Source organism: Vollenhovia emeryi, unplaced genomic scaffold (assembly GCF_000949405.1).
Source record: "Vollenhovia emeryi isolate VEMERY1.0 unplaced genomic scaffold, V.emery_V1.0 DF939129.1, whole genome shotgun sequence".
Taxonomy (NCBI): Eukaryota; Metazoa; Arthropoda; class Insecta; order Hymenoptera; family Formicidae; genus Vollenhovia; species Vollenhovia emeryi.
Window position 1 is genome coordinate 1,445,753 of NW_011967237.1, and position 27,777 is coordinate 1,473,529.

At 43.0% G+C, this 27,777-nt stretch overlaps 3 protein-coding genes across 6 annotated transcripts; 2 read left to right on the plus strand and 1 right to left on the minus strand.

Annotated features, from left to right (window-relative positions):
- The first annotated feature begins 436 nt into the window (after positions 1-436).
- LOC105568424 (sideroflexin-1-like) lies at positions 437-4,096 on the plus strand. The gene is made up of 6 exons (XM_012024099.1): positions 437-1,553; positions 1,914-2,084; positions 2,185-2,386; positions 2,645-2,943; positions 3,070-3,117; positions 3,211-4,096. The coding sequence occupies exons 1-6, from the start codon at positions 1,345-1,347 to the stop codon at positions 3,320-3,322; spliced, it is 1,041 nt and encodes a 346-aa protein (XP_011879489.1). The 5' UTR covers positions 437-1,344; the 3' UTR covers positions 3,323-4,096.
- LOC105568423 (sideroflexin-2) lies at positions 3,482-10,150 on the minus strand. 3 transcript variants are annotated; one of them, XM_012024096.1, is made up of 9 exons: positions 10,046-10,150; positions 6,346-6,536; positions 5,893-6,063; positions 5,399-5,597; positions 5,002-5,127; positions 4,737-4,803; positions 4,493-4,592; positions 4,349-4,396; positions 3,482-4,265 (listed from the first exon to the last, which is right to left on the minus strand). In XM_012024096.1, the coding sequence occupies exons 2-9, from the start codon at positions 6,498-6,500 to the stop codon at positions 4,151-4,153; spliced, it is 981 nt and encodes a 326-aa protein (XP_011879486.1). In that variant the 5' UTR covers positions 6,501-6,536; positions 10,046-10,150; the 3' UTR covers positions 3,482-4,150. The 3 variants fall into 3 exon arrangements, with proteins under 3 accessions (XP_011879486.1, XP_011879488.1, XP_011879487.1); XM_012024098.1 differs by lacking the exon at positions 10,046-10,150 and adding an exon at positions 9,929-9,984; XM_012024097.1 differs by lacking the exon at positions 10,046-10,150 and adding an exon at positions 6,800-7,279.
- A 1,420-nt stretch (positions 10,151-11,570) lies between these two features.
- On the plus strand, positions 11,571-27,714 carry LOC105568425 (PWWP domain-containing protein 2A-like). Of its 2 annotated transcripts, none has more exons than XM_012024100.1 (7): positions 11,571-11,887; positions 20,598-20,925; positions 21,312-21,534; positions 22,068-22,761; positions 22,992-23,571; positions 23,700-23,834; positions 24,025-27,714. In XM_012024100.1, the coding sequence occupies exons 1-7, from the start codon at positions 11,727-11,729 to the stop codon at positions 24,169-24,171; spliced, it is 2,268 nt and encodes a 755-aa protein (XP_011879490.1). In that variant the 5' UTR covers positions 11,571-11,726; the 3' UTR covers positions 24,172-27,714. The 2 variants fall into 2 exon arrangements, with proteins under 2 accessions (XP_011879490.1, XP_011879491.1); XM_012024101.1 differs by having other exon boundaries at positions 23,731-23,834; positions 24,025-24,108.
- The last annotated feature ends 63 nt before the right edge of the window (positions 27,715-27,777 follow it).

The following is a 27,777-nucleotide window of genomic DNA, read 5'->3' on the forward strand; positions in this document are numbered from 1 at the left end:
CTACGATATCGAGCACGAACAGCAAGATACGAAAATTCAGGATCAACGTGTCATTATCTATTCCTAGGTTCATTGTGTTAACTTAAACGGAAGAGGATCTATAATGTTAATGGAAATACGACGTCGTTAACACTTGAAACAATAAAGATTAACGCCGCCCGTGCAATTTACTATCGCATCTCGCGAACTCGTGCGAACTCCCGAGGATCCTAGAGGAGACAGGTACGATCTGCCTCGCGTCAGTGTCTTTTAGAAATTGGCGAGCATCTCGCCGATAAATGGCACGGTCGCTCACCTGCCCGCGTTTGTGTTTACATTCGTGTGGGACACTTGCGAGGCACCGGTCGTGAAATTCGAATATACCCAGATAGCACACATATTATTCTATGAATATTCTTAATTTCAGAATATTCCAATCGAATATTCTGCAAATATAGATTATTACAATTAGAAATCATATATTCATAACAAAGAACTCAAACAACACGTATGTCTAAAAGGCATCTTTAAGACGTCTTTAAGTCTTCTTTCAGACATGTATATCTAAAAAAACGACTTAAAGACGCCTTTTAGACACGCGTGCTGTATGGGAAGAACGTTTTTAGAATATTCGTCGAGAATGCCTTTGGAATATTTGTTCAGAATAAGTTTTGAATATTCATCGAGTTTATGAATTGCACATTATTGCGTAATACATTTATCTTATGCAAAAGTATACTATAATAGTGTAAACTATTCTAACGAACATCTTTTTTTCGGCTTCTTCGCGATAAAAGCGGAGATGACAAAATATCTTTCAAGAATAATTTTTAACAATCTTTCTATAATCGATCGAAGATTTTAATCACCCATTGGTAAAACATTGGAAGGATAGGTATAACGAAATTGTTTTTGCAGTTAATTTTCGGATAATACTTTAATTTGATATTGCTGTATGTCTTGAAAATATGTACAAGCGGTTGTCAGAGCAACGAGTGAAAGAATGAAACCAGCAGCCTTGCCTTTTTTTTTCTCTCTACCACGCGCGATATTGAGGACGCACGTTTGATCTCTTCATGTCGATGGTTTCGATTGTAAACTCACGATGTACTGCGAAATACCGTTGTGACAGAGTGTCATTTACGTTAAACACAATAAATCAACGTTATGAGGCAAAGAATGCTGGAAGTCATATCGACGTTGCACGCCTTTTATCTTCAATTCGTCTAAAGCTGTCAGCGTAGCTATTCCGCAAATTTATTTAGCGCAATCTCACCAGCATTACATCGTACCTTCTGCGTACGTATACTTTTACTTACACCAGTATTTTTAATCGTAAATTCGAGTTGGCAAATAACGAGGGATATGCTGTTAGTTGGGCGACCGGCGATGAAGGGAAAGGACGACGATCTTGGAGGTGAATCCGGAGGCAGGATTGACGTCGATAAGCCACTTTGGAGCCAGGACACGTACCTCGGAAGATGGATGCATTACGCCTTCACCACCGATTGCCGCACGATACTCGTGCCGGCGAAGACATTGTGGGAAGCAAAAAAGCTCTGCGAGGACTACAAGTAAGTTACAATGGTATAAAGCTCTTCTCCTTTTTACAAATCTCTTCTCACATCAATATGTTAGCATTTTAATTTGAAGAACTCGAATTTATTATAAGAATTATTAAAAAAACTAATATATAATTATTACATAGGTCTTTTCCTCTTTGGTCATTTTTTTCAATAAAGAAATGCTCGTGGCAAGTGACTCCCTTTCGAGACGTGGCGATCGATTAACTAACGAGTTTTGGCTCTTAGAGCGGCGCACATCTCTCTGCGCCACGATCGCCGCATAATTATACAATTATAATAATTTACTAAAAATAATCCGTGTTTACCAAATTAATATGCATTATTATTTACCGTTTGATTGTTACTCAGAGCCGGGAAGGAGCCGGAGGGCCTGCAGAGAAAGGACATAGTCTACGCGAAGAAGCTCAGGGACAGCGCCTTCCATCCCGATAACGGCGAGCTCATGCACGTGATAGGGAGAATGTCCTTCCAGCTGCCCGGTTCCGTCGCCCTCACCGCCGCCATGTTGACCTTCTACAAGTTAACTTTCTACACAAATAAATAAATTACCGCCCCGCACGCACGCACGATCGATTCCCATTTCGATTCTATTTCTATCGTGAGCGATATTTCCGTTCAGATCCGCCTTCGGCGTGATAGCCTGCCAGCTGGTTAATCAGGGCTTCAACGCGTTTGTCAATTACACCAATCGAAACGCGATGAGCGACGAGCCGCAGGACACCGACGTTATCCGGCAGGCGTTCGTGCTTGCCACCGCGGCGAGTTGCGCTGCCGCTTTGGGATTCAGGAAGCTGTTCTCCGCCAGAGGAACTCTCTTGGCAGTTAATTCATTCTATAAATCTGACTTCACGCTCTTTCCCTATTTCACTCGTACAAACGTTCAATGGACATAGTCAAAAAGTTTTTTAATCTTCCTCGAATCTCTTCCGTTCAAAGTAACGACTAATAAAACTCTATAGACTTGAAACCTGTGACCTCGAGACTTTCGAGTTTTACTATTTGCAATTTTAAACATTGGAAAATTGTAGTCGCAATACAAAGAGGAAATTGATGAGTTCAAGGGATTATCTTTGTTGCAGAGATTTGTTCCGTTTTGCGCGGTGGCTGCTGGCAACGTGGTGAATCTCCCGATCATGCGGCAACGAGAGATCGCACGGGGCATTCCCGTATTCGTCAAGAACGGTGACGAGGTGTGCATCATGAAGTCGCAGGTGGCCGCCGTCAAGGGTATCTCCGAGTGCATTCTCACGAGGATAGTAATGGCCGCGCCCGGAATGCTGATGATCCCGGTCATCACGCAACGAATGCGATCGTACTGCTTCTACCAACTTCGTCCGTGGATCACATTTCCCGTCGAAATTGGCTTGTGCACGCTCTGGTAATTCTTGACTGCGCGAATTGATGTTGCGCCGATCCGCGCAACCATGACGCGGGTGTTGATAACAAAATCTTTAACTCAGGTATGTTAATAGACATCTTTCTTTTTTCCGCTCGTCTTCCTCAGCTTGCTGGTCATGATTCCTTCGGCGCTCGCCATTTTCCCGCAGAGAAAGTAAGGGTTTAAATTAATTCTGAAAACTTTCGAATAAAAGAATTAATTCTCTTATAAATATGGAACGTATAGCAACGTATTTTCCCTATTAAGCTCGATGAAGCCGGAACTGTTGAAGATATATCCGGAGGAGTACGAGTTATTTCGAGAGCAAATGGGTCAGCGCAAACATCCGAATAAAGTTTATTACAACAAGGGATTGTAGTCAATATAAAAAAAAGGTAATTTTACATTCTGTTTGGTACACATATGAACATGTTTTTAGATTTTTCATTCGATTTGCGAAGTTTCCGAACTCTCGAAAGGTGAAATGATAGAAATAGTTCAAACTGGCGTAAAGGCAAAATAATAATATTCAATTATCGAACAACATTTATTGACGCAACTGTCGTGATATTATTTATTTTTTCATTAATTATGTGTGTAGCAAAGTTTCTTATCGTATTACTATGTGTGGCAGCATTTTTACTTTCGAAGTAGACCTCTCGAAATTTACATAATAACGTTAAGTAATTAAGTACACTGTTTGATTAATGTTGTATTTAAAACATGTGGAACTTATAAATTAACGTTAAAACACCTGAGAGGAACAATTAAGCACTTATAATTAAAGCAATAAAATTATTGCTACAGTTTGTAATTATTGTAAATTGGAAAAAACATCAATTTATACTGTTGACATTTCATCCTTTACTAATCTATTGTTTCTATTGCATCGCTATTAGCGTGTCTCTTATTGTAAGATCAGCATGTGCCGACGGAATTTTATTTTATCACCCTGTGAATATTGCGACGTTCAAACTTTAATATTTCAAATCATAAAAAGAGCTATGCACAAATGTTCAACAACAAATTAAAAGAAATTTCTATTACAATAATTGACTTTAACCTAATAAGTTATGTTAATTTTGGGTTCATCTCTGTTCCAGCAGAAGAATTTACCATTACTGTGTCACTTCAACAACGATATTATTATAAAGGATGGAGTAACACTTACATTTTGAGTTTCATAAAATTAGAACTTTTTATAACATTATAACCCCTTGTTAAAATATAAATACGTCGGTAGTTTCCCACCTTCGCAGTTTTTCTTCAATAACTCATAGTTTTCCGGCTCCCAGCGCTGCAGAGTAGTCGCCTTGACGGAGCTACAAAACGCACCGCGTAATCAAATAAAAATGAAATATAGGAAGAGTTTTTTTCGAATGTAGAATATAAAATCATTACTTACCAATTTTGTGGGAATAGTGCACACGCTGTCGGTACCATAAACGTCAATCTGTTTGACACAAAATTCACGTGATAATTAATATAAAAATGTAATAACAACGATAAGGTAGGCAAAAAATAAAATAGAAGAGGGTGTGCTACTCACGAAATTCCGCACATCATAATTTGTATCGGCGCGTGCAGTGGCTTGATTCTCTGCATCCACGCGTATTTCTCCAGTCTTTCCATTATGGGCGGTAGGATAACTGCCGAAATTAATTATCGTTTTAATTAACTAAATGTATTCTTATGTAACGCTACGCGAATAAATTTGTAGAAAATTTTAATAAGTAATTTCAATTGCGAAACAGAGAGAGAGAGAGATTTTCGATCGATTGTTCGATACATACGCATGCCGGGTGCGCACATGACGATTCTCGAAATGACCACTTGACTGATTCCTTTCACAGCTGCGAGCTGAAATCGTTTAATAACGTTTACTAAAAAAATTATATTTAGCATGAAGTTCAATAAGATTTGCAACAATCGTACCTCAAAATTTTTACATCATGTCTTACAAATTTAATTTCATAAGATACCAATTAATCATTGTACGTGCGTTGTGTACATGTGTAAAATTGCACAAATTATTCACTAGCAACAGATAACGTATACCTTTGACTTTGTAAGTTTTTTGCCGTCCTCGTCAATAAGATCCACGCCGTTCGCAATTTCGTTCTGTCTCATTAGAGGGATATTAGCGCAATTAGCGGCCGCCACTGCAGCGAACGGGACGTACCTCTGAAACATGTTTTTTTGTCTCTTACATTCAGTAATCTAGGTTTTCAACAATCCGGGACGAGTCTCGGATACTTTATTTTAAAAAATATATGGAATGTGTTGCAGAAATAGAAAATCCAATGCACACAGTCGACCTTGTTAAGATTAAAATAAACTACTTCAAAAAGAAAGGATCGTTTTGATACTTTCGTCGAGAAGAAAGGCTCGTTCGTTACTGATGCAAAATCTGGGACGCTGTACGTAATTTCTAAGGTGTTCTTGCAAAACTTACAGCCATTAGAGGACTCGCACGCCTTTCCCAATACGATTTACATCCTATCGCAGTTATCATCGCCGCGACGGTAGCACTAGCGTAAGCTACACCTAGCTGAGTGGTCGTTATAGGACTGTTAGCATTTCTGTTGGTGTAATTGACGAGTGCGTTGAAGGACTGGTTGACCCATTGCCAAAAAACTACCGCCTGAGTCGTCCTAGATCGAATCAATACAATTAGTATGCAGCGTGTCAGAAATGAAGCGATAACTTGTTCTAGGCCGTGCGACAAGTTTTTGAAACGAGGCACGAAACTCGCTGGGACTCGATTAACAGGAACATCAGATTTGATTAAAGTTGAAATTAAATAAATGAAATTAATACACTTGTTGCTTGGCCGACAAAACGTTTCTGGTTTCTTCGAAGTACAGATATGATGAAACGAAAGGACCTCCAACGAACGTGGCACGGAGGGGATTTAATTTCCAATGAGACTTGAACTCTGCGAAATACCTGTAAAATTGAAGCATAGCGCCGGTAATGGCCATTCCTCCCGGCACCTGGAAGGACATTCTGCCGAATACGTTCTGCAGGTCGCCGGTGTCGGGATGAAAGGCGGATTCATACAGCTTCCTCGCGTAGATAATTTGCTCTCTGGTGGTACCGGCTGGTTCTTTGCCAATTCTATAAGGTACGAGGGGCGAACATTTTCAAGCAATCCGAGAACACAAAGTCGAATGCGTACAGCATCCCACTATTGCATTATTATTTCCAATAACAAATTGCAGTTTAATGGAAGTTTAAGCTGAACACAAATTTCTTTCCAGTTGATTCAAGACATTTAGACGATATTGCATATTGAATATTCGATATTGTTGACAGCGATAAAAATTTTCAGACTGATCAATGCGCAGCGAGTCTACCAAAATAAAAAAAGAAATTGCGTGTACGTGTATTTCTCATCACCTGTACTGCTCGCACAGCTTTTTAGCAGCCAGCAGCTCCGATTCTGGTTTGACGCACGTGCGGAAGTCGGTCATCCACGCGAAGTATTTCCACCTTCCCGCGAAGGTGTTTTGATCCCACAAGGGTTTGTCCAGGTCCAATCTCTCACCCGTCATCGTGTCCGATTAGGAGATATCGGTCAGCACAAATCCCTAATCAGAAATGTAATTCGTGAAGCGGAAACGATACTGCCATAGATTATAAATTTAGACCAATCAATTTTTTTGTAAAGTAGAAAATCTTAATGTCTTTCCCTTTTAACGCGTTCTCGATGTGTTTGAACTCTGCAAGAGATGCGCGAGTCCGTCCCTTATAGAAATTGGGTAAACTTTCGTTCGGTTGACACGCGCGAAGAGCACGCGGAGTGTCCAAAAAAAAAACGCTCGAGTGATATTCTGAGACAAAATATACGTACTGCAAGTGTTGTGCAAATGGATCTTAAGTCGGATGCTGGACGTTGTGCGCGATCATACGTTTCGCACAAGCCGTGCTTCCTTTCGTAATGTTACAAGAAGTCCGACACAATGAGGATATATTTATAGTTTCAGTGTGCGAGCTCTGTGCATGAAAATAGTGCGCCGCGGTCGAGCATTTTTAATATACGCATAACGATTTTCGCTCCTTGTCATCGAGATGTTACGTAAGATTTTTCCATGCGCAGAATAAGCGTAACAGATAACACACGCACACAGTTGTGGAGCGAACGATAAAGGCCTGTATTTATTGTTAATGCAAATATTCTTCGAAGCGTATCTAGCGGAGAACGCGTCGCGAGACGCCGTGCTCTTTCGCTATTCAATATAATGTTCAAGTCGATTTCAAGACAGAATTCTTATGTCTCGTTGCCTCTTATATTCTACCGCGACGACTAAAAAACTGAAATTCTTCTACCCCGAAAACTGGTTTTGCGTGTTCACAGAAAAATAACAAGTTTCTCATTTACGTACTTTTTAAATTTACTCCTACGCATAAAAATATTCACGAGCCTCCTGTAGATTTTTCATTACAGATTTTTTTACTTTAACATATATCAAATGCGCGAGTCCGTCCCTTATAGAAATATGTAAGCGAAATAATTACTAGAAAATTACTGTACATCAGTAATTTCTAGTAATTCAATTATTGAACTCTAGTAATTGGTCAGTGCTTCTTTCGTTCCCAGTTGTTACATTTCTATGAGAGATTAAGTGAAGTCAATTTTTAATACCCGTTCTTCTTTATAATAATCGACCCCTATGATTCGCGAACTATAAATGCAAGCGAAGAAACTTTGCAAACTTGTGTTTGTGCGGGCTTTGATATTTCGATTATCTACCCAGATAGCCAGCATGCTCAAGCAATGTATGGAAATTAAATGCCAGCAACTGATGCTAGCTCTTCGCTGGGAATATGAATTCAATGTTTGAGTGATTTAAATGCAACTAGCATAATATTAACATATTGTCGTAATTGAGTGCACAGCTGAAGAGAGCACACATCGAATACTGTTAACAAAGAGTTAGCATACGTCGCATTCAATTTTCTAACAAATATACACATGTTGTATCTATTACATCCGACCGAGCACTTAATGCTAGCATAATGTTTACATCATGCAAATGTTTCATTTCCAACATCAAATGCCAACAAACAACAGCACGATAGACAACATAGATGCACAGCAAGATGCCCAGATAGCACGTACAGTTCTATGAATATTCTTCTGGAGTGCAAATATTCTTAATTTCAGAATATTCCAATCAAATATTCTATAAATATATACAGATTATTACAATTAGAAATCGTATATTCATAACAAAGAAGAACGTTTTTAGAATATTCGTCGAGAATGTCTTTGGAGCATTCGTTCAGAATAATTTTTTAATATTCATCGAGTTTATGTATTGCACATGGTTTATTATGTAATACACTTATCTTATGCAAAAGACAGTGGGAGGGACCTGTGGTCATATCATATATATTCGATAGATTATTCACATTCGAAAAAGATTTATAGTAGTCAAATCTTCCACGAACATAAGATACATATGTAAGAATGACCTATGAAATATTCCAAGTATTCTTGAAGAATATTCTTCAAATGTTCATAGGAGTGTCTTGTGCTAACTGGGTGTTAACGAGGGGGAAACCGCTGAGGGCATTGTGGTGTACAGATTTGCGGCATTACCGGGCATTACTAGGGCATTTTTGGGGCATTACGTCTTGCTGAGGCATTATAAAGATAAAATAAGATAAAATAAGATAAAACAAGATAAATAAGATAAAAGAAGATAATAAGATAAAGTAATGCCCACTGGGCATCAGTGGGCATTGGTGTACAAGATTTTGGTCAGCGGTTTCCCCCTCGCATTTTTGTTAGCAATATGAAAGCAACTTGTGCTCACGCTATCTGGGCTGCAAGTCGAATGATAATGTTTGCTCGCATGCAATTTAAGACGCGTTGCAGATTAGGACGATCTATTGTGTGAGAAAACTTTAGATTAAGTGCTGATTGTATCGAAACGACGATTGAAATTCCGACGGTGAAACAAATCCGATGAGCGATCATACGCAAGAAATAAAGCAAAAGGGAGAGCCCGCGAAAGCCGGAGCGGTGTCGAGCCGTTTGCGACGTCAAGATGGAATTGATAGATAAGCGTCATTGCGCATTATCGGTGTTGTGCCATTCATATGTTGCCGCTAATCATTCAATGCGAGCTGTAATTGCTCAGGAACGTATCACGCATCCCGAGGGCCCCTGCACACTTTTCATCAATCGGGTCAAGTAAAAACGTAAAGCAATAGGACCAAATATAATAATTAATTGAGCAAAATAAACGAAGAACCTACTTCTGCGTTTATATCGCCTTTAACCAATTTAGTTCAGTCGAACAAATTTTAATCAACGTAAATTTCTTTTGCTGCTATCGAAAATTTTAATTTGCATATAGGACTCTCCTCGCGTTCCTTAAATTCTGTCCTCTTTTTTTTTACTAGGACACCGTACGATTTGTAACGGGATTTTTTCCCCATCTTGTTATGTGGCGTGAACGATCTTGAGCTATTAGCAGCTGTCGCGCCTAACATACAATGTGTGCTTTGCGTCTGGAAACATTCGGTTTTAGTATAAGCAAATCAAAACGCTTTAAAAAATTCGTCGACAACGTACGACCGAACAACATGTAATTGTACAATTTGTCAACCTGCGCAAATTTTTTAAACCCATCTTATTGGCTACAAAATAGAAAGAGCACATTGCAGATTAGGCTTTAGCGAGGATGTGTGAGCGCGGCTTAACAAGCGTCGACACAACACTCCGCATTCTTTTCCCCATTATCAACGTATTTCTCGTGCATCACTTTTATCTCTTCCAGCACTCGTCACCGCCTGTATCGACTTCGCGCTCTCGGAAAAGTCGCGGTCGAAGCGGCGACGACCCAGTTTTCGGTAGGGTGCACCGGCACAACCACCGCAGTGGTCAAATCAACCGACGACTCGGGCTATCATGTCGCTTTTTAACATTAAATGTCAACGGCATATAGAGAACGGAGAGGGCCAGGCTTACGCCGCTGTCGCGGGGCCGCAAACGAGCCCCGATAAGAATAAGCCGCCCTCGCTGCACTCGCGTCGCCCCGGAGCGCTTATGCAACGTTTTATTAAAGCATAAATCCCAGTCACTCACCCTACCCGTGGTGCACACGCCGCCTTTGGAGTCGCGCTCGGCCGTTCCCGGCCGTTCTGTCTCGGGTGTCGACAAGTGCCGAGCCGAGGGACGGTGCGACGAGCGCCGAATCCAAAAGGAGCGATGACTCGCGCGACGAGACCCCCTCGCTACGCTACTGGCACCGGCGAACGCGCCCCTCGATGGGGGAAGTCGCGCTAGGCCGCGTTCATACCGTTTACAACATTGTTCCGCGGTGGTGTCAGTGCAGTCTAATGTCACATTATTTCGATTAGAATCGAGGACTTGATAAAGTCAGAGAATTAAACCAACGGCACACGATACCATTTTTCCTACTGGATTCCTTACGAGAGCCAATCAGGATTCAGCCTTAAGTCATCTGATCGAAAACTCTGCATTCTGATTGGCTCTCGTAAGCAATCCAGTAAGAAAATTAGTATCGTGTGCCGTTGACTTTAGTCTCGGTTTACGATAGATGATTTAAGCCCTAAGCCTTAAGAAATTGACCAATCGCGATCACGTATGAGTAGAATACGCGACTATGAGAAGCATGGAGGGGGTAACGATTGCGCTTCTCTTATAGCGATTTCGGTTGCTTGCTCTAACGCGCACTGAGTGCGCACTAAGGCTTGTTTACAGTCAATTCTTATATTTAAGAATCGTCTTAAATGTTTCTTGAGATATTTCATAGCCAATAAAATGATTTGTTAGCATCCATACGGATTACTTTTTGACTAAATACTCTTTGAACATATATTTAAGACAAAGTTAAATATAAAAATTGACTATAAACTGGCCTTAGTGTGCATTCAGTGCGCACTAGTGCAAACAATCGAATTCGCTATTGCATTTAGGACTCTAGATATCATATACGAGACAGAGACAGAAGTAGCATAAATCTGTTTTCTTGCACGCATCCCTCAACAGCAGCGACGCACAGTGACGATAAGTTAAGGATTAAAGATGCGTTCAGAAACGTCGCCGGAGCCACTTTATCCTTGTTGCTCGCCGTATGTTAAACAAGGATAAAATGATATACCGGGGCACTCGGGTAACGTTTCTGAACGCGGCCTAACGGAGGACATCCTCGCCACTCGAAATTCGATGTCGTTTCCAAGCCTAGGTGTGTACGATCATTAGCGTGGCTCCGAGGTGCCCCGCGAAGCGCCCGTCGCGTGTACACACAGCCCTGGCGTGACGGGCCGCCTCCAGCGCGCGCAGGCGCATTGGGGACGGCGGCGCAGCCAGCTGTGTGGACTGCTAGGTTCCCCTTCTACCTGCCAGCCAGCACTTTGTCCCTCTCCAGCCCCCTGGCCGTGGAACCTCGCCGCCCGCCTCACGCGGTCTTCGCACACAGCCGCAGCCGTCGTTCCTCACGTCATCCGGTTCGGACAGACTGCGAGCGAGCGAGCGAGAGCGAGGGAGGTAGAGGGAAAAAGGGAGAGAGAAAGAGAGAGAGAGAGAGAGAGAGAGAAAGAAACAAGGGGCGGTGCGTCGCGGCGCGGAGCGGCGCGGCGCACGAGACGACGGCGACGACGACGACGGCACGAGACGAGCCGCTCGCTCCTCTCGGTCGGCGCGGTCGTAGCGGAGCGAAGCGGAAAGCGCAAAGCCCACACCACACCACACATCACCAGCTCGCTCGCACGCTCGCTCGCAATAACTCTAAATTCGAGGCAAGATGGCGGCCGCGGCGACGGAGGCCCCGTCCGCGCACTTCGCGCTCGCCACGGGCAACAAGATCCTCGTGACCGTCGAGTCCGCGCTGCCCGACATCCTCGTGGTATCTTTCGTCCATGGCGCCAAGTGCTTCCAAGGTGCGCTCCTCGACGCCGCTAAGAGGTAAGATTAATGGAAAGAGAAACACGCAGGAGAGAAAGAGAGAGAGAGGGTGAGAGGGAAACGGAAAGAGAGAGAGAGCGATATGAAAGACCTCGTGTTGTGAGCTGTCCCCTTTTTTTTTTATTATCTTGTACTTCTTACCGAGGACCTTTGTTCCGTCATCGGAACAATGTTCAGCTTGTCACCCACCGGCTTTGAGAAAATCTCAAGTAAAAGTCGCCCTTATGCGGGTCCCGTCGCCGAAGTCAAAGGTTCCCGACGGCCGATGTGCCGAACAGTGCTCGAGACTGAGCTGATTCATCGATCTGGCGATCATCTCGGGGTCCGTCGGGAACAGGTTTTGCGGGAAGTTGATCGATGCTGGTCACTTATTACACCAAATGTTGAAGACTAAGTTGTCTCGTTAATCCCCGGGAGCCCTGGATTGTGTTTCCGGAGACTCGAGAGCAATGTGTGTCTTCGGAAATTCGGTCGGTTCCAAGTTACTTGCTATTTGTGAACAGAATGACGAATACATATGGAATGTCCAATAGAAAAGTCGATGACTAAGGCCATTCACGGTTCGTCCACTTGGGACTCTCGAGATGTTTGATCCTGAGTAATCCCGCCGGAAGTCAGAAACTCGAAAACGGATCTGCGGGAACTTCTCGATCTTCAAAGTCTCCCCTGCGCCGCGCGCAAGTTCGCGTTTTCAGGCAACGTGACAATTGCTTGTCAAACCGGATATTAATGACTAGGCTCTTTCGTGCCACTCCGCGGCTGTTATTTCCTTCGGCTTCACGTAGGCGTCTCGATACCGAGAGTTGTAAAAGTTAGAAAGATACAAGGATGCAAATCCTCGAATGCTAGTTGATTCGCATCGTTTCTTCGAGACTACAGCGCGAATAATTTTGCGAGGGACTGCCTCGTGTTCGAGAGGCAAATGCTAACCGTGCCCTTTTGCGGGTTTGATTCTTTTGCACAACGAGCCTGAGATGTTGGAGCGCGAAGAGTCTGACGAAACTCGGTTTCGAGTAGCGTGCGATTCAAGGTCGCCGAAATATTACAGATTGCACAGCTGTGGAAATTCTTCATGGCGGTGCTTATCTTCGATTTCACGAATCTGAGTATCTTCTGAAATTGTCGCACAAGCTAGGACTAAAGTGCGGTTGTGGTCGGAAAGGTCGTCCGACGTTTTACAATAAGTTTCCGGAATATTCGTAAGTGTTCTTGCATAGATACTCGTACGTATCATTCCTTTGTTCTAATAATGCGTCGCTGCACATATCCGTGATCAAAAGCCGTAATCTTTCGTACGATAGACTGTATTTCCGAAATTTATCGTTAAACGTCGGACAACCTTTTTGACCACGACTGTACAGGCAAGTAAGGATCGCGATAAAAAGCGAAATGATCTATGATCGATGTTCCATTGGTACGCGAATGGTTGCGACGTATAGCCTGAATCAGACCACGGATTGGTATTGAGATTAGATTGAAATGTGATCAATCGGAGTAACATTCGTTAAACTTGATGTTAGTAAACTTTACTTTGGTTGGTCAAATTTCAATCTAATATCAATCTCAATCCCTAATCTGATACGGGCTTTTAACTCGCAATCTTCAATCGTCGGGATTCCAGGGTGCGACATGTGAAAATTCTTCTCAACTTGGATTTAGGTACCTGGAACAGAGTCAATCCTGCAAAGGTCTACGCCAGGATCCCAAGGAGTCGTTACATAATCGATCTAAAATTGGGCGGTTACACAAAAGTACCCTCGGCACTTTCTAGCGTAGCATTCGCGGAGCTCAAGGATCTCTCTTCCGAGCCTATTACTGCATGTCTCATTCATGAGACAAAGATACAGATCGTGAATCGGCAAGGAAACCCATCACTTTTACGGAATACACATGTATCTGTAAAAAAAACTAGTGTAACAAGTTTTTCAAAAATTGTCTTTTTATTGAAACGCGTCGATTCGATATTTAGAAATAATCAGATGCTGTTGATGCACCAATTATTTTTAGGACCTTATGTAGGAGGCTCTTTTTAGGGGGAAAAAAAACTTTCCAACTCTTACGTATGCACTTCGTTTCCGGAATTAATGCCTCATTAACGCTTCCCTATCACTTTTAACTTTCTATAAACGTCCAAGCTGATATTTGGGTCGGAAGGCTTTTCAGCTCTGAGATTCCGGCTTTGGAGCGTCGAAGCGCAATATTAAAGATACGAGATATTTAAATTATTCGCGATTCACGGGGTTAAGTTGCCGCGGAAGTCGCGGAGGCGAGGCCGCGCCGTCCGACGGCGAGCGACGCCCGTCGGCTTCTACGATAGCGCGAAGCTTGCGCGAGCTTATGCGCGAACATGGCGCGAGATATTTCTCGTTTCCTCGGAGACGCAAATAGGTCCAAGTGCCGAAAGCCCCCCCCTCTCTCCCTCGATAATTTTGATAACTTATCTGTATTTTAATAGGAAGTGCGTAACGCACGTCCCTTGCCGGCGCCAGCGATGGGCGTGGAAGCCAGGAGTTTCGTTAAATTTCACATGACTCCGGTTGTCGCGAAGTCGTCATATAAATGAGATATTACATCCTCCACCCATTTTTTCCCCCCCTCCACTCGCGTGTGCGTGTAATTACGTATACCCGGTGTCCCGCGGGTCGCACGCTTGCCCTCGATGGCGGACCCGACACGTGGAAATTCCTCTCGGCGATAATTCAACGAAAGACCGTCGATTATTGGAATTCCCTTCGCGCGAAAAGCGCCGGAATCGAATTGCCAATTAAACTATCGTTGTTATAAATCGAACGCGAGGATCGTCCGCAATTAACGGACGCGAGATCGACGAGTAAATGATTGGTAGCAGGGCCTTCCCGGTCAATGAAATTTCAGTTTCGAGGCAACAAGCGGACTTGGAATGAACAGTTTCGGGCTACACGTTGATAAACCATAGTGTAACTAGTAGATCCACTCTGTTGGCCCCTTTGATCTTTGCGGTCCCGATCACGTGGTATTTCGCCATGTCTTTGGTCCAAATCCAACGGCGTATGTGTGTATACGTACTGTAGTTGTATGTATGGTAGTGTGTCAAAGCTACCACACGTGCAACTTGTCTCTCATTAGCTGGACCAATAAAATGTCGGATGTGCAGAAGGGATCGACGCAAAACGAAACAAATGACGGAGTGGACCTACTAGTTATACCATGGTTTATCAACGTGTTGCTCGAAACTGTTTATTCCAAATCCGCTTGTTGTCTCGAAACCGAAATTTTCATAGTATAACCAGTAGATCCACTAGAGAGAAACTAGTAAGAACGTAATGAGAAGCTAGTAGACCCACTAGATACCATCCCGTGTAGAAAACTGGTTCATTAAACTGAGTCAAATGCTAGTGGCTAATTAGTGTAGATTATATTAAATATCTAGCAAGTAGTATTATTACTTTAAATTTTTAGTGACTAAATCGTTATTTTGAGTTCACCATGACGTTGAACGAAAGAACTTAATCTTTTTGTATTACCATGTACATCAAACGATACTATTTTTCCTAGTGGATTGCTTACGAGAGCCAATCAGAATGCAGAGTTTTCGATCAGGTGACTCAAAAGTGAATCCTGATTGGCTCTCGTAAGTAATCCAGTAGGAAAAATAGTATTGTGTGCCGTTGGCTTTAGTTTAGGCGACTTAAGGCCAAATCCTGATTTGCTCTCATAAGCAATCCAGTAGGAAAAATAGTATCGTGTACCGTTGGCTTAACTACTAGGTCCACTCTCTGCCGGTCTCTTTGATCTATGCGGTCCCGATTACGTGGTATTTCGCCATGTCCTTGGTGCAAATCCAGCAGAGTATGGGCCTATTTTTCCTACTGGATTGCTTACGAGAGGCAATAAGGATGCAGAGTTTTAAGCCAAAAGTACACGATCCTATTTTTCCTACTGGATTGCTTACGAGAACCAATAAGGATGCAGAGTTTTAGACCAGGTGACCTAAGGCTACATCCTGATTGGCTTTTGCAAGCAATCCAGTAGGAAAAATAGTATCGTGTACCGTTGCCTTTATACTATGGTATCTAGTGGACTCAAGCAGAAAGATTGTCGTAAGTGTTTACGATTCCGTAGTAAGACGCAAGTCGATGTCGGAAGTCAATGCACAAAGAAGTGTCGTAGATGTATGTCGCAGTCATCGCATCCCAATGCGACATACGTTTATGACACCGACTTAAGTCTTACGACAGAATCGTTAATGGTTACGACAATCTTTCTGCTCAGGCCCTTAATGTGTACGTACATACATGTACGCATGTGTTTGTACTCGCCAAGCTACACTACCCAACGTACAACCTTTCTCTCATTGGCTGCGCCAACGAAATGTCGGTTGCGCAGGAGGGATCGACGCAGAACGAAACAAATGACGGAGTGGACCTACTAGTTATACTACGGTTACACTATGGATAAACGTAACGTAAGTTTCGCGTCACCCGGTACATGGTAAAAAGACTTGGCTTCGGTGACTCATAGTCTCGCATAGTAAACGCCACCTTCGTAATACAGCCGTTGCCAACTTCTTTGATACGAGCAGTCATTTCGATTATTGGGAAATCAACTAAGTAGTCGTTACGTGCTAGTTGACCACTGTTGTCGCAGACAACACTGGTTAATGCACGAACTTATGAAAGGCGCGCCCCTACGTATAGCCGGGCTAATAACGCGTGGGAAAGCTTCGACTGAATTTACTCGAATGCTACAACCAGCCGAGTTCGCCGAATGCGATTAATCAACTTAATAAATTCCATTATTAAAGTTTTACCATGGCGCCATTGTGGCTTATCGCGCTTGATTATATGTTATTGCGGGGCGAATCGAATTTTACTACTAATTAACTAAAATCGTCGGGCGTTCTAATTAAAATGGGTATTAAACCGTTTCCGGTTTCGAAGGCCATTATTTGGCGGGCAAGCTCGTTTTCGTTCAGCGTCGCGCAATTATCCAATTTGTTGGACTCCATCGTGGCGATCGGGGGTGCAATTTCGATGACTCCGAAATCGCGCCGGTCCCCCCCGATCTCGATCGATGTCAATCGCCGCCGCGGATCCCCCGCTCAGAGCGCGTCCCCCTGTTTAGTCCGGGTGGCAATTTTGCTCGTGCAATCGCTAGTTTTGCCCGTCCTCGGGCAGTTGTCTTTTTTCTCAGCGCACTTTTCTCGGGGGGCAGCGAGCCCGCGGCCGGGCTCGTCGCTGTGGCCGAACAGCTGTTGCCCGTTTTCTTACCCCACGCCCTAGGTTTTCTTGTCCAAGCCGGACCGGCCAATGGCCGCCCCGTGTCGCAATTGCACAACCATGCCTGGCAGGGCTGTAAGCAGGGTCGAAAGGGTCGTCTGCGGTCCAACCGGTCAGCGAACAGCCTGGATAATTAATTTTTCGGTAAAATATCCAATATCGAATTCTTATTGCTCGCCGTTCATTTGCTTCCCCCCTCGTTCACTTTCGTATCTTTGTTACGGCAAGATATGATCCGATTGACGTTCGGAGTAACATTGTTGGTGGTGTTTTAGCGTTAATTAACTTTTTTGCCAATTGTATTGTAATATTCGTGACACTTTTGGTAAAATTTTACTCGAGCTAGATAAGGGAAGATGGGCGACCCGGGGACGGTAAAGTTGCTGTTTACGGCCCTGAATGCTAGTCGGGGCCACCGACCAACGAGGCCTGGCTTGTGTCACGTTGTGCACGACGGTATGGTGCGATAGAGGTTCCCATACTTTTCCGCGCTGTGCGTGCAATAAAAGAAATTCGACAGTCTTCCCATTTCATTCTGGAAAAAGCGACTTCGAAGAATTTCGTGAGACGCGATGAAATATTTACATGCAGCGAATAATCGCTGGTCTCTCGGCAATTTCCGCATTCAAGGAGATTAACTCTCTTTTCTTCCTAAAGAGATTAGCTTCTGAAAGGATTTCTCGAAGCATACTCGAGCGATCGTGGAACTGCTGAGATTCAATTGCAACGAGAGTATTGACTTGTTTTCAAGTATCAACGTAATTCTTCGTTAATTTCGAGCGAGCCTCGTTTTTTGGGGGGAGGGAATTTTGATGCGAACTGCGTGCGCCATTGAATCCGCATTTAAGAAAGGTCGGCTGCGAATCGATGACTAAATTGGTGGATGACAGTCCAAGGACATGAATTTATTAGTCTGGGGAATGGTATTTATCGATCTGGCCAACGTCGAGCCAAAATGTATACGTCCCAGCTGTGCGGCGATCCAAGGTTGAGAACCTCCAATATAGTGGTCTCGTGTTCGTCAGGAACAAAGGGAATATCGTCGACGTCTCTGAGAACGCCACCATTTGCGGGTCGAAACTGCGGATGTGTGCGTGGACACAAAGCAGAGAGACAGCCACGTATACCAAGCGCCGTGGCGCGGCCCCACGTTAACCGGCTGCTTTATTAACTTAAGAAATGAGCCAGTTGTTGTTACAGTTGTTTTTAACGAGATGATTGGGGAACGTCGGGGGAAAAACAAATTAGAATCTAACCGCGGCCGTTCGTGGATTAACGGGAATTCGATCGCGCGGTGGCTCGCCGATAGATCGAGGCTCGGTTAAAAATGCAAATCGCGAGCCAAGCTGCGGAGATTACGCGCGGGCCCGCATTTACGATTTTAGAATACGGGAGCGGAGGGGGGGGGGGGGGGGGAAATTTGAATAATTCCAGGACGACGAATTTATATGGCCGCGGGGGATCTTCGTGTGGCAAATTCGCGTTACAAATTGGGTAAGCGGGCCGGACGCCCCCTCCCCCCCCACGTTCAATTTATCAGTTCCATCGCGATCATTTTCACGTCGTGGCGAGTCTGTGCTGATTCCCGATATTCCCTGCCGGCCATTTTTCTTCCGCCGCGCTCGCGCGCGGCCGCCTCGGAATTTCGAGTCGGTCTGCCTCGCGCCGGGGCCCAGAAAATATTAATGGATACACTGTCAGAGGCTGTCGCTCATTGTACGCGCCTCTCCCGAATCAATACCATGACATGGCCGCGTTGTCGGTGCACGGGAAGCCGACGAGGCATTACCCGAAAGCGTTGCCCAATCTTCTGCCCGGCCATTCTCATTTCACGTCGGTTTCTGTCGGGAGCCTCGGCGCGACGACGGTCTGAGGCCTCGCTCGTAGCCGACGCACGTAGCAAAGTTAATCCCCCCCCCCCGAAGTCGCGAGGGAATCTAGGGAGGACTCGGGTCCCGAGTAAAATCAGGTCTTGAGAGAACGAGCCATTTGTCATTTTCGACGGTGGAAGTCGGTGCGTCGATTAGTCGCTTCTCTCTCTCTCTCTCCCCGAGAGAGGCAAATCTGAAATAAATGATCAATTAACTGCGGAGGCTCGATATTAAAATTGAGGGGGGGGGGCAATGAGGGAAAAGCCAGGCCTCGAGAGACGAACGCGCGCGAGTCAATTTCATTTAACTTTGATTTGCGATGCGATACAAAAGTCAGCGTCTCTTGCAGATTATGAATACTGAACGAATTTTGTATGGTATCTTCCCCCTCCCCCCCCCCCCAGTTGCATTAATTATGCAACGTACAATTAAGTTTTTATACTCTCCTTACGCTAGCCGGAAAACGCGTGAATATTTAATTTATCTGTTACCGCATCGCGCTCCGAGGGTCTACTTTTTCCCTCGTCACTCCGAAATCTAAAATATAATACTTCCCGCGGCATAGACACATTTCGTGTCGAGGAGAGTCGAGAGACTCGGCGTTGCACCGAGCACTCTCATAAAGGAACGCGAGAGAACCCTCTCCAATTTTCTCGTGTGTTATCGATTCGCGTTTATGCAAGGCGAATCCGTCGCTACGTGCGAAAATAGGAGCCCGATCAAGAGTGGCCGAGCGGTCTCGAGGCGAAGTCCCCAAGGTAGCGGCGCGGTTGAGATCGCCGGGTCTCGGCGGACAATAGGACATTCGTAACGATCGAAATATCGATAAGACGTCATTATTTTCTCGGCCGGAGTTCAGACATCGATTTAGGCCCGGTTTCACCAAACGTCGCTCAATTTTAATCTTACAACTAACACTACCCAAGTGTTACACGCCGATTTTTGTTGTTTTGAAACCTTGCACACTTGTGCAACTTCGAAGAATATTTTACCCCTATTTTTCTATTTGTGCTCATAAAGCATTTTAAGGATAGAAACTACCCTCGAAATATTGACCTTTTCAATTCCATGTACGGCAATTCGTAATCGACGATTCTGAAAACTCCTAGATATAGTATTCTGTAGTGCAAGAATTGTTCGAGATAGCGTACACGGCCTATAGAATTGCTGTGTACATGGAATTGAAAGGGTCAATATTTCAAGGGTAGTTTCTATCCTTAAAATGCTTTATGAGCACATATAAAAAATAGGGGTGCAATATTTTTCAAAGTTGTACAAGTGTGCAAAGTTTCAAAAAAAATCAGCGTGTAACATTTGGGTAGTGTTATTTGTTAGTTTAATTCACGTTTATCTCTTTCTAGAGTAACAGTTGGAAAGAGACAAAGAACGAATTAAGCTAGGCTTGAAGTTAAGCGACGTTGGTGAAACCGGGCCTTAGGCTTAATTCACTCTTCGTCTCTTTCTGTTTCCCTTAGAAATAATTCCCTTAGAAATATTAAAGTTAAAGTTAAGCGACGTTGGTGCAACCGGGTCTTAGACTCTCGCGAAACGCTCTCACTCCGAATGATCACCTTCCTGCAGGGGCCTCCCGTGCGGCGTTCAGCCCCCGGAGCCGGTGCCGGGCCCCGATGGCGACAAACTGGCGACGATCGCGGCACGCTTCAGCTACTTCCAGGAGAAAAGGAGCGCGTCGTCGTCGTCGGCGGCCACCGTCGTTGCCAAGGTCGACCTCCGCAGGAGCATCAATCCGCCCGCTAGGTACAAGAACGCGAGGCCTACGGTGAGACTGAGGCCGCGCCAGGTGCTCTGCAGCAAGTGCCGGTCGATCTGCAACGAGAACAGCGAGAACGTCGACGTCAGCAGGAAGCGAAAGCACGAGGACGCGCAGCAGCAACAGCAGTCGCAGCAGGTACCGCGAATATTGCTTAGGAAGTACACGCGTATAGGACCGTCCCGTTTATACGTAGACCGAACGTTCGCTTCCCACCGTGTCTTCGAAGATGGAAATTACATTGCTGTGTTAATCCACAAATTGTGAAATACTCGAAAGCAAAAGACTCCGAAGTCGTAAGCATGAAATTGATGTTTCAAGACCCTCGTATCGTCGAGAACATGTTAACGTGGACCACGTCGGTCCACCGAGTTTTTAAAGCTCCAAGAACGATCGCTCGTTTTTAGGCAACGCTAAACTTGTCGGGCTTCCAGGGATTCCATCGAAATCGTTACGCGATTTATAAACGTTCCGACCGAATTGTTGAACAAAAATGTAACAATTTTCTTTGCTGATTCCACCAGCTGATCCCGGGGGCCACGAGAAGAAGCGACCGACGTTGCGGTCAGCAACCGCAGAAAACTCAGCGGACGTTGTTGTCAGAATGCCAGACGGAAAGCGCAATCTCCAATCAAGCGACAACGAAGACAAGCTCGAGTAATGACTCGTCGAAGCTGGGAGCGTCGCTGATTCCAAAACTGTCGAGATTGCAGCCCAACGAGATCAGCAACGCGACTCAGGGGCCTGGTACGTTTGCGCGGCGCTACTCTTTCGTTGGAGTTTAACGTTATTTGTACCATTACCAGAGAGAATATAAGAACGACTCGAAAAGTTAAAGATATATTGCGATTCTGTCGCGAGTTAACTGTATAAGAAAACGTAACCAACTCCGAATTCACTTTCCCGCAGTAGATGACTTGCTTTTGCGAGGCATTTAATTTTCTGATGATATAATGACGTCAGTTAATTTCATGTTTTACGTATGCGTATAAACCTAGAGAGCATACATTATACAAATTATGTACGGCGGTTGAAATAAAAATGAGTTATATCAATGGAAGCAAAGCTCAAATATTGAGAATTAAACTTTTTGTGCTGTTTGAAACATATTACTACAAGTTTTAGTATTTAATATTGTTTTGTTGTTATGAAATAAATGACTTATTTATATGTAAAAAAGTAAGATAAAAAGTTAATTATATATAATGAATTAAGGAAATTTAATTGAAAAGACGATCTTGATCTGAGCTAGTTCTGAAGACTGTGGACAATTGTTTCAGACAAAGTGAAAGTCGCGGCGAGCGCTCAGTCTTCACATTGGCCTGTCAGAAACGAAGAGGAGGCGTCCTTAAGGAACGCCATGCTGGCGTCGTCACAGGAACGGGTGGAGTCTACCGCTGATTGCGACAATAATCCCTCAACGGCTTATTGCGCCACGCCGAGAAGACTCAGCAGTTCGTCGGTGGAGAGCGCGAAGGTTCCTGAAGAGGAGGACAAGAAGACCTTCGCGGCTGCGGATTCGACGATGAGACTGAGAACCGGTAGAGTGCCGAGAAAGAAGCGCTCGGTGGGCTCGATGGAGGATCTCTGGGACGAGTCGGTGTTCGAAGATCCCACGAGAACCGCCAGGACCACACCGGTGATCAAGATCTCGTTTGGTGCACAGGGCGAAGGGACCGTTCTCAAGATACCCGCGAAACCTCAGGATCCTGACGCGTACGAGCAAGAGACGGACGACGCTGATGACACTCAGCAAGAGAGAGATCCTCTGGAGCTGCCCAGATCCTTCGGCGACGATTACGAGGGCGAGGAGGACGGACAGGAGCAGGTGGATCCTCAGAAACAGGGCGGCGTGGTGAAGGACGCCAGTGCGAAGGCGGCGAAACGGGCTCTAAAGAAGGCCAAGAAAGAGGCTAGGAGAAAGATGCTGGGCGGAGTCTCGCCAGCGAGATCGCCTTGCAACGGATCGCCGAGGTAAGATTATATCGAGTGAAAATTATGTAAATTCAAACAATGCTGTGATTTACACAGTTGTGAATGTTGTAGGTATTTTTTAATTTTTTAAAATATTTTCTTACAATATATAATATACATAAATACATGACTAATTTATAAAATGTATTTTGCTGTATATTAAAAATTACCACTTAAGAAGCCGCATTGTTCAAGAATTTGCCAATTTATCGCTATTTTATTTTATCTAGATACAACCCCACGTATGATCCGCTCTCATATCATCGCCGGAAACACAAGGTAAAGCATAAAAAGAAGCACAAGGAGGGCAGGAAGCATAAGAATCAGCCACAGGAACAACCGCAATCTGAACAATCTTGTTTGGATTCCGTGCAACAACCTCAGCAGCAGTTGCAGCAACAACTGGAGGAGAAGCAGCAGCAGCAGGAGCAACAAGAGCAGCAGCAACAGAATTGGAATGTCTTACCGGGCGGCGGTGAATCCTACAGAGCCATCAAGGAGCAGTGCCTGAAACAGAAGCTGTCGATATCCCTGAAGAGGCTGAACACAAATGCGTACGCGCGTTGTGATTATCCCGTGAGCAACGCGTCCTCCGGCTGCAAGAGTTCTGGCGGTAGTAGCGACGAGTTGAGCGAACACGAACCCGAAGTAGAGACCGCGCCAGATTTTCCACCCCATCAGTCGCATCCTCTGGTCATGCGCTTAGCTGCCACCTCCGTGGCTCACTGTCTTACGGCCAACGGCAGGCGGATGGACGTGGGCGACGTCGTATGGGGCAAAATCCACGGCTTTCCCTGGTGGCCCGGCAAGGTACGCTCAAGATATTCCAAAAACGTTGATTATACGATAATCTTAATAAGTCCTTAATGTAGAACAAGTTGCAACAAGCATCGTTAATTTAGTATCTATAGTATCCTGTCATCAATGTTTATGCGCAGGTGTTGAGTATTACATTATCTTGCAAGGAAGACGGTACCTCATCGGGTCCTCAAGCTCATGTGGCTTGGTATGGATCGTCAACGAGTTCGCTAATGTCCTGTGATCAATTAAGTCCCTTTCTGGAATCCTTTAAGGTGTGCACATTCAAATAATGAATAATAATAATAAAAATAAGTACAATAAATAAGTAAAATATAATGAATAATTGATACTGTTTCATAGGATAAAAGATACGAAATTTAGAATCTACTCTGATCGTTCCATTACTTCTCATAGTAACATCTTTTGGAAATTTGTCAGGTAATTATGAATCTTTTATTCCAGACGCGATATAACAAAAAGAAGCGCGGTCCGTACAAGGAGGCGATACGGCAGGCCCAAAACGAGGCTCGAAGTCAAATCACGCCTAATTCAACCAGCAGCGTGTTAAACGTCTGTGGTTCGCCCCGCGAAGTCAACGTTCTTTCCTAAGGGAAGTTTTCCGGCAACCATTCCTTACTAACCAGCATCCGTCAGCGTGATAATTGAAGCGCTCGCGGCGAGAGAGGGAGAGAGAGAAAGTGTGTGTATGTGTGTGCGTGTGCATCTATCAGTAATTAATAACACCTTGAAACTCGTTCAACATTTCTCATCAATGTACGCTTCTCGTAAAACGTTCTCTTTCGCGACAAGTTTAAATGTTTGGATCTTAACTCTGCGATCATTTCATTCAAAATTGAAGTAGATTTCGCATCTTTGAAATTTCCGGTGATTTCAACATACGCTTCTTTTCTCTTAGCATGACGGTTGTTGCTACTAATCCCACTAATGACTGAAGAGCTAACACTCTTACGTCACATATGCGGGTCAACACTAACTTACCGCGAACGCTTGGATTAACGACGGATCAGAATGTAATATATAAAGTTTTGTACATACTCATAGCGCTAATGAAGTTACTGATCAATGTTTTGTCAGCCATCTGTCTCGTTATCAATCACCTGGAGTCAGTTGCTGGTATATATTAACTGTTTTTGACCGACATTTTTTACGCTCATATTTTTTTCTACAATTTTACAATAAAATTTTAACTTTTTTTATTAATACTATTTTGACAATGAAGTTTTCGAGACATACAATGTTGAATTCTATCGCGATTCTAACGAATTTTGTATCGTTAAATTTTGAAGCTGTCAGATTGAAAAACTGATAAGAAATCAATATTGATTGAAACATCTTCCTTTTAATGTTAACGACGTTTAAATTATGTATAATGTTATAGATTTATGGTGAATTCATATTGCATTCTTCAATTGTAGAATATTTGAACTCTATAGTGCAATCGTTTGTTAAGTATACGTTTTCGTTTAGAAGAGAACAAACAATCGTGAAGCATCAACAAAAATCGCTAATATCTGCCCGGTCGACTGACTTCCGGCGAATCGAGTCGCAAACGTTTACTGCCATCGTCACTGGCTTTTCTGTCCTCAGCTTACCAAGCGGACAGTAGCGCGCAAAAATCTTATTCTAGGTATTTCTATCACAAGTACTCACTATGAGGTTCATTCTTTCGTTCATTAATCTCTCAAACGTCTCGGGCGGCGTGACTCACGATTGCCCAAAATTAATAATTATACATATATATCCCGCGACTATCTCAGACTGCACGTTATTACCATTATGTGTATATAATAATATAATAATATATGTTTATCATATGCGGTATATTTTTCAGATTTGATATGTACATAAAAATTAAGAATATGTATTTATATATATACATATATCTTTCAATTTTTATCTACAGCGTGTTTTAGTTTATTCCGAGACGAGAGAAGCAGTGATTCATATTTGAGGGATTAAGTGTAAATTATTGGTAATAGTTATTAATTATTATTTCCGACGGCCGCCATAGTGATTCAAATCGCAGATCCAGCTGGACAAAAGCGCTTTGTTTGCGTGTGCTTAGGACTGTATTTTAATGTAAATTTTCCTTTTTCTCCGATAAAGACAGCCAATGTTTACGCTTTGTGCCAACACTGCCGTGTAATTAAATCGATTGTTTGATATTCGAGCAACGGTAATTGTAACACGAGTTTACAATAGCTTAGGTGAATTTCGATCCCTAAAAACCAATTAACTAAATGCATACACATTTCTTTCTTCTGAAGAGAGAGATATATATGAAACGATAGAAAATTTTCTTGTATAGTTACAGATTGAAGATTAACAAAAAATAGTTTTATAACTTTGATAAATGAAACTTTTAGTGGGTTTTAGTTGCGAATTATTAAAACATTAAGAGCCAAGAGTATTAACTTGGTTCATAGCTTCGGGAACTTGTCGATATTATAAACTGGAATTCTGAATTCATCATTACGAATTATTTCGTAGAAAAGAAACCAATAATTAGAAATCGGACATGTTCTAATCTAAAAGTAGCGAATACATTGTGAAATCGCCAATAGTACTTAAGAAATCCTGATTATTGTTACATCGATGTTGTGCCACTGCCTCGACACGATTTTCTTCCACGAAAATATTTCCATGTCTGATCGAAGTCATTACGGACTGATTTGTTTTTCTTTTTGTAGTGTTGAAATTGTGTATTTCTTGTGGAAAGACGCTCATTTCTACAGAATCCTTCAGTTTGCAATACACAACATATGAAGAACTGGAGATCGGCAGAATTAGAAAAAATATCGAGAATTTGTTAATTAAGTACAATATTTTAATCGTGACTAAATATTATAAATTATATTAGAACATTAACAATTGAAACGGGATAGCCGAAATTTATTTGCAAAGCAACTCCTTGCGAATAAGTTTTGTGAAAAAGATAGGCATAAAGGGTTCTGCAAAATTGGCTACGATAGCCCTTTTGTTTATTTAATTTAATAATCGAAAGTGGGTTTGTTCCCGCGATACGTCGTCTATACATAGATGCAAAAAAAAAGAAACGTGTGTATGTGTAAACGTAAGTGCGAAATGTAAGACGGAGAGTGTCAAAGAAAAAGAAAGATTGTGCGTGTGTGAGAGAAAGGGAGAGCTTGGAAGAAAGAAGAGAATGGGAAGATAAGGTGTTTTAAGTAACTGTGATTTTTTTGCAAATGTTTTATATATATATTATATATATGTATGTTATATACATAAATATGAATTAATTTCACATAATATAAACGATGTTTCGATGTCGCTGTGTTTATACGGACTAGGCTAACATATCGTTAACGGAAATAATGATGACGATGATTATTATTATTATTACGGACGATCATTATATTATGATTATTATTCCTTATTGTTACGGAGCTCGAATGTTGCTGATTGCTTGCTGTATACGAGAATGAATCGTATCGTCTATTGGCGCATTCTATCGGCTTATTAAACAAATCGAAGTGGAAATGTTAATTTCGTCACGAAGGGAGAGAAACTTTGTGCATTTCTTATTTTCTTCTAACAAAACATTTTTATCAAGAATCCTTTGTTATTCGTACTTACGAGGCGCCGTTTCACATCGCGTCGGCCGCTTTTGTTATTTAATTTTTCTCTCTCTTTTTTTACGTAACGTTTTGTGTTAAGTATTTATGTGCGGCAGAAGAAGCACTCGTATGCCATTGTTTCGCCATAAAACGCACTTTCTCCAGACGTATTATTAGAAAACGTACATGATATTCTCACGGCAATATATTTATATATTGTATATAATGCATGATGAAAGAAATTCATTTATTTAGAATCCTTTCTGATTTTGTCAAATGTAACAAATGAATATTTTATAGCTAAACTTTGTCGAGAAACTTATTTATTATTTAGTGAGAGATACTTGGAAGCCATAGAACGGCGGAGAAATCTGGAGAAATAATACGGCAAACGAATTCCGCTGTGCGAGTGCTATTTTTACGCATTTTACGCATAACGTGCGTTGATTTAGGAATCACAATTAAACATTAATTTACAAGGTATTAATGTTGCGATTTGGCGAAATTTTCAGGTAGGCAAAATGATTTGAATAAATCGGCATATCTACCTCAAGTTCACTTTTTATTCTCAACTGCCCCACGATCTTTTACGAATCCAATTAATATCTTATGCACG

Excerpts from the sequence above, each read along its gene's own strand:
- LOC105568424 (XM_012024099.1), top strand. The coding sequence starts at position 1,345 with ATGCTGTTAGTTGGGCGACCGGCGATGAAGGGAAAGGACGACGATCTT. Across the intron at positions 1,554-1,913 it reads AAGCTCTGCGAGGACTACAA|AGCCGGGAAGGAGCCGGAGG; the intron begins GTAAGTTACAAT and ends ATTGTTACTCAG. Across the intron at positions 3,118-3,210 it reads GCCATTTTCCCGCAGAGAAA|CTCGATGAAGCCGGAACTGT; the intron begins GTAAGGGTTTAA and ends TTCCCTATTAAG.
- LOC105568423 (XM_012024096.1), bottom strand. The coding sequence starts at position 6,500 with ATGACGGGTGAGAGATTGGACCTGGACAAACCCTTGTGGGATCAAAAC. Across the intron at positions 6,064-6,345 it reads AAGCTGTGCGAGCAGTACAG|AATTGGCAAAGAACCAGCCG; the intron begins GTGATGAGAAAT and ends CGTACCTTATAG. Across the intron at positions 4,804-5,001 it reads AAAAACTTACAAAGTCAAAG|CTCGCAGCTGTGAAAGGAAT; the intron begins GTATACGTTATC and ends AAACGATTTCAG.
- LOC105568425 (XM_012024100.1), top strand. The coding sequence starts at position 11,727 with ATGGCGGCCGCGGCGACGGAGGCCCCGTCCGCGCACTTCGCGCTCGCC. Across the intron at positions 20,926-21,311 it reads AGCAACAGCAGTCGCAGCAG|CTGATCCCGGGGGCCACGAG; the intron begins GTACCGCGAATA and ends TGATTCCACCAG. Across the intron at positions 23,835-24,024 it reads CCTTTCTGGAATCCTTTAAG|ACGCGATATAACAAAAAGAA; the intron begins GTGTGCACATTC and ends CTTTTATTCCAG.